Raw genomic sequence first — 6,000 nt, forward strand, 5'->3', positions numbered from 1 at the left:
ACCCGCATCTCTTACTGGGATTCCTTACCTCTAGCGTCACCTGGGAAGCCCTCACTGAAGGCAGTTCAGTTCAGTCGCTCAGTCGTGTCCGACTCTTTGCGACCCCATGAACCTCAGCACCCCAGGCCTCCCTGTCCATCACCAAGTCCCGGAGTCCACCCAAACCCATGTCCATTGAGTCAGTGATGCCATCCAACCATCTCATCCTCTGTCGGTCCCTTCTCCTCCTGCCCTCAATCTTTCCCAGCATCAGGGTCTTTTCAAATGAGTCAGCTCTTTGCATCAGGGGGCCAAAGTATTGGAGTTTCAGCTTCAGCATCAGTCCTTCCAATGAACACCCAGGACTGACCTCCTTTAGGATGGACTGGTTGGATCTCCTTGCAGTCCAAGGGACTCTCAAGAGTCTTCTCCAACACCACTGAAGGCAGCAACCTAGCTAATTCACTTTGTACACTTTCTATAGTTCTCCTCACGTGGCAAGGCAACAGGAGACATTGTTGAATGAAATATGACTTTGCGGACATATTCTTCACTAAGGCAGACTCCGCAGGCCCACCTTCCCCTCCACCCGAGAGGAGTGGGTAAAAGTGGGCTCTGGGGTCTGAATTAGCTGCAATCCTGCCACTTGCTTGTTCTAGGACACTCAGGAAGTTACTCTTTGGAGCCTCAGCTTCTTCGTCTGTGAGAACCATCGTACCTGCCTCAGAGCTGTGGTCGGATCTTAGTGCAATGATATACTCACTAGCACAGTGTGGCAACAATAGGTTGTTTGTTTTTTTAATTTCTTGTTCTCAGCCGTGCTGGCTCTCGGCCGCCCCGCGCAGGCTTTCTCCAGCTGCGGCCAGCAGGGGCCCCTCTCTGCTTGCAGCGCACGGGCCCTAGTCGCCCGCGGCATGTGGGATCTTCCTGGACCAGGGATCGGACTCGCGTCCTCTGCTTTGCAAGGTGGACTCTGAACCTCTGGATCCCCAGGGAAGCCTTCAGCTGGTACTTGCACTCGAATGCACACACACAGACACACACACACACACACCCATCTCCTCACTGGATCCTTGGCACGTCTCCCCCGAATCCATGTCATCCATCTACCGCGACCCACCCGGCTGGCAGCTAGAGGGAGCCTTTAAAACGCAGAGCTGTCATTTTCACCGCCAGGGTTCACCTCCTTCCAGTTTGCTGATGCCCTCCGGAGACCACCCAGCCTTTTAACACAGCACTTCAGGCTCTTCGGAGCTGCGCCCGCCCGCCCGGACAGTCTCTTCACCTCCCACCTCCCATCCCACTCCACACTCCACCGTGAGCTTTCCTGCAAGCACTCTTCTCTCCACCCCGACCACCCCTGCTTCTAGTATACGTTTCAGCGATGCGCCCTGGAAACTCCTGACACTTCCTGCTAAACCTGCGGGCAGGCACGGTGTATTTTCCTCACCACTGACCCTTCCTAGCACAACCCGCCCTGAGGACCCGAGGAACGCCCACGGACCGGCCGCAGCGGGCGGACGGGGCCACCTGCTGGCCCGCACCGGCACTGCAGCACCCGGACGCGGGCTCCGCCCACCCTGACGGTGAGGAGCAATGATTTTTAGCTTTTCTGGGAGAGGATCTCATGTCTCCTTACATCCAAGTTAGCAATTTAAAAAAAAAAGGTAACATTACGAGTATTTAACATGGGAAAGGGAGGCACTTTCCCAAGTGCCTTAGTTATTATTAACACATTTAATCTTCACAACGACTCGATGAACTGGTTTTATCACTTGATAGACAAGGTGACTGAGCTGGTGCTGGCGGTAAGGAATCTGCCTGCCAGTGCAGGAGATGGAAGAGACGGAGGTTCGACCCCTGAGTCGGGATGATCCCTTGTAAAAGGGCACGGCAACCCACTGCAGTCTCCTTGCCTGGAGAAGCCCACGGACTGAGGAGCCTGGTGGGCTGCAGTCCACGGGGTCACCAAGAGTCGGACACGACTGAGCACACACACCTGAGGCACAGAGGGGTCGGATGCCGCCCCAGGGGCTCTGACTCGAACCTGGGCTGTTTTTCTCCCGGATGCACTGTGCAATTTGTGGGATACTAGTTACCTGCCAGGAAATGAACCTGGGCCCGTGGCAGTGAAAGTGACAAGACCCGACCGCTGGGCGGCCAGGGAACTCCCCAAACCTGTCCTCTGCCAGCCTGACACGGCTGCCTCTACTTGTCCTGTGCGCCCGGCGGCCCGGTGAGGTTCCGTGCCAGACGCTGCCCTCTGCCATGAAGCTTCTACTACGGCGGCTTTGGGGTCACCAAAGGTCCCTGTGCAGTGAGCGCCCTACCCGAGAGCCGCAGTTCTCCAAGGGCACCCTCAGCCTAGGAGCCGCTGCGGCCTCTCCTCTGCGAGGCAGCACGTGCAGCAGTCCATCCCGGCCTCCAGGCCACTGCTCCTCTCCTGTGACCCAGAAACCACCACCTCTCGGAGCCCCCATTTCCTAAGAGGGCCTCTAGCCTGCTGGGTGGATTAGACCGCAGATCCCGCGAACGGTGAGTTCGGTCCCGTGTGGACTCAGGTGAGCCCCGAATGGCTAATGGCAGTTATCACTCAGGCCCTTCCCTGGATCACACAGTGCGTGACACTGGGTCCCTTCGCGTGTTCCACTATGGCCGTTTGGAACCAAGACGTTGTGGCTACTTAAGTTGCATCGACTTTCCACCCGCTCCTCTAAAATCATTCCTATTCCATCGTTTGGGAAAACACCGGCCTGCACTTAAGCTGTTAAACATAAAAAGCTGGCACCTGCGAATGCAGGAGACGCGGGTTTGATCCCTGATCCGGGAAGATTCCCCCTGCCGCGGAGCAACTGGGACCATGAGCTGCAACTGCTGACGCCCCCGTACCTACAGCCTGTGCTCTGCAAGGAGAACCCCGCACGCCACAACCAGAGAAGGCCCGCACCCAGCAACAACGACCGAGCACATCCAAACCAGACAAAGCATGTGCTTGTTAGGAAAACCTAAGTGTCGTGGGAACCTTCTCTGGCCGTCATTATTGTAAGTGGTTTATTCACGTTAACTCTCTTAACCTTCAGCCCAGCCCTATGACTGTCCCCCCACGTTACAGATGAGGAAGCCAAGCACAGTGAAGCGACAGTCAGGATCCCACAGCGAGCGGCTGCCGGGGACTGCCCACCTGAGCCACGGGACGGTCTCTGCTTTTAAACACATCAGACTCCCTCTGCTGGTAGAGGCTGTGTCTGCCACCCTCACTCCCAAGTGCCAGGCACATTGCTTTGCACACTGCGGGTGTCAATAAATTTGTTTTAATATATAATATATACATATACACTCACACACACAGTCACAGCCCGGGGTGACAGACACCCTTCTGCGCCTGGGAAACGGCTCCTGCAGACTCTCCGGAAGGAGCCCAGGCCTTGCAGTCTTCACAGATGACACCCAACGGGGGCACTTTTATTAGACAAGTGGGAAGGGATGGGGTGCTCCTTAGGGCGTACTGTCTGGCGCCTCACACAGGCCCAGCACTCTGCTGCACCCTCTTCATCAGCTCCTCATCCTGCATAGACAGCTCTGTCAGCTTCTTGCCCATCCGCTCATGGATGTCCAGGTACTTGGAGACACACCGGTCCAGGCACACGGACTCGCCCTTGGACAGCTCTGCTTCCTTGTAGTGGGGAGGCACGCACTTCCGGTGGCAGGCACTGGTCATTCTAGAAGGAAGGGCAAGGTCATATCAGCAGCCTGCTGTGGCAAACCAGGAACTCTCGACCACTCCTGCCCTGCGGCCCTGTTCTCACCCGCCAAGAAGGCGGTGTAAACCCCCAATCTGCACCCTCACCATCTTGGGAGGGCCTTGTCTGAGCCCACGTTTGCCCCATGTTTTTGACTCATCAGACAGGAACCATCAGTTGAGTGTTGGCTATGTTCCAGACATCATGCTAAGTGCATGACACGGGCTGTCATGCAGTCCGTAGGATAACTCCGTGCAGTGAGCACGATCGTCACCCCCTTTTACAGAGAAGGAAGTGGAGGCACAGCCAGCCTCGGGATCACGTAAAGCTGGGCTACGAACCCTGGGAACTGACTGGGGGCCTCCTGGGTGGCCCTAGTGGTAAAGAACTCACCTGCCAATGCAGGAGACGCGGGTCCGATCCCTGGGTGGGGAACATCACCTGGAAGAGGGCATGGTAACCCACTCCAGTGTTCTTGCCCAGAGAATCCCACAGACAGAGGAGCCTGGCGGGCTACAGTACTCCATGGGGGTCGCAGAGTTGGACATGACCGAAGCAGCTTACATGCACGCACGAAGCCTGAATTCACAGCTTACTTTAATAAATTATTCTCACGTACAGCCTCCAAGATAAACCCAACTAATCAAGAGAGGATACCAGAGTTTTAGCCAATAAAAATAGCAAATACTGTTGACTGCCTACTTGTGTTGGGCTTGATAAGTCTATCTTATATTTTAACATTTAATATTTATAATGTCTCTATGAGGAAGGTACTATTATGAACTCCACTTTATAGCTGCGATAACCACCAGTCTACAAGTCCAAGTAACTTGCCCAAGGCCACTGTCGTGGTGGCTGGCGTGGCTGTGATTTGTTCCCAAACTGCCAGGTGGTTATGGGCACTCGTTAGGAGTCAGACCGAAGTCCTGGTCCTGAGGTTGCTACTGACAAGCTGTGGACCCTGAGAAAGCTACAGAACCTCTAGAAGCCTCAATGTCCTCACCTTAAAAATGAGACAAGGGAACTCAGTGGAGAGTATTAAAAAACCATGCCTATAAAGTGCTCCACACTTGACTGAGATGGAGGAACCACTTCAGAAACGCTGACTGCTAAATGGGTTACTTGCGATCTGTCAAAAGGCAACTAACTGCTCTACTGTTCCCAGAACCCAACCACAGCCAGGGCTGGACTTTCTCTTTCTGCTCGGCTCCTCCATCATCAATTCCATCCCAATCCCAATGTCCAAGTCCTTCTAGTGAGTCCACACTGCGTCTGCATTAGCCCTTAACCATGGGGGTGGGTGGAGAAGGAAAGGGCAACCCCCTCCAGTCTTCTTGCCTGGGAAATCCCATGGACAGAGGAGCCTGGCTGGCTACAGTCCAAGGGGCGGGTAAGAGTCACACACGACTGAGCCATTGGGCATGCATGCGTGGGGGTGGGGGGTGGGTGCTGGGAAGGTAAGTATGGACCTCAGTTTATCTTATTATCTAGATTGAGACGAAGATTTTTCGGAAGTCGCCCATCTCTGCCCTTGGAAAGGATGACCCGGGAGCATTCTCTAAGACAAAGGAGCGGCAGGATCGGCCTTACCTGTTGTACATGTCGGCCATCATCTCTACCTCCAGCTCCGCGGCCAGCTGCTGGGCCCTGAGTGGGTCCATCTCAGCCGTGCGCCCTGGAAGAGATCTCCTGCCGGCCTCCTAGTTCCTGGGGGAGGAGGGGGACATCACGGTCAGCAGCCAGCCCTCCCAGTCGCTTTCCCGTCGCAGGGGCTGCAGGACGTGGAAGAATCGCAAGGGGCATCCGACCAGGAGGGGCCGCTAACCTCGGGGAGCTCAGGCACCCCGCGACGGACGTGGGAACCGAGGCCCCGAAGGGGAACGCGGCCCCGCCCAAGGTCGCAGAGCCGGCGACGGCGGGCCTGCAGAGCGGGTCCCGGCGCCTTGACGCCCGGCCCCTCGAGGTGGCGTCTCTACGGGAGAAGAGGGGGGAGTCCGGAACTGGGCCCCAAACGGCCGGCACGAACGCGCGGGGCCCTGCGGATCTGATGCGACGCGGCCCTGCGGGGCCGGGCCCGGGGCGACGGCCCTGGAGCGGCGGCGCCGTCGTCGAGGTCGCCGCGCGCTCGGAGCCTCTCCCCGCGGCCCGGGCCTCTCCCCGCGCCCCCGGGGCCCCCGGCGTCGTGCACACGCCACACTCACCGCGCGCGCGGCCGGGGCAGAGCGGAAGCACGTGGGGCGCGGCCAGCGGGAAGTCCCGCCTCTCTTCCGCTCAGGCCGCG

General features: G+C 57.2%; 1 protein-coding gene across 2 annotated transcripts; it reads right to left on the minus strand.

The window, feature by feature from the left end:
* Positions 1-3,274: 3,274 nt before the first annotated feature.
* TIMM10 (translocase of inner mitochondrial membrane 10) lies at positions 3,275-6,000 on the minus strand. 2 transcript variants are annotated; one of them, XM_061153963.1, is made up of 3 exons: positions 5,921-6,000; positions 5,310-5,426; positions 3,275-3,698 (listed from the first exon to the last, which is right to left on the minus strand). In XM_061153963.1, exons 2-3 carry the CDS (start codon positions 5,378-5,380, stop codon positions 3,497-3,499), a joined length of 273 nt encoding a protein of 90 aa, XP_061009946.1. In that variant the 5' UTR covers positions 5,381-5,426; positions 5,921-6,000; the 3' UTR covers positions 3,275-3,496. The 2 variants fall into 2 exon arrangements, with proteins under 2 accessions (XP_061009946.1, XP_061009938.1); XM_061153955.1 differs by lacking the exon at positions 5,921-6,000 and adding an exon at positions 5,545-5,819.

The sequence above is a fragment of the Dama dama genome, chromosome 1, assembly GCF_033118175.1.
Source record: "Dama dama isolate Ldn47 chromosome 1, ASM3311817v1, whole genome shotgun sequence".
Taxonomy (NCBI): Eukaryota; Metazoa; Chordata; class Mammalia; order Artiodactyla; family Cervidae; genus Dama; species Dama dama.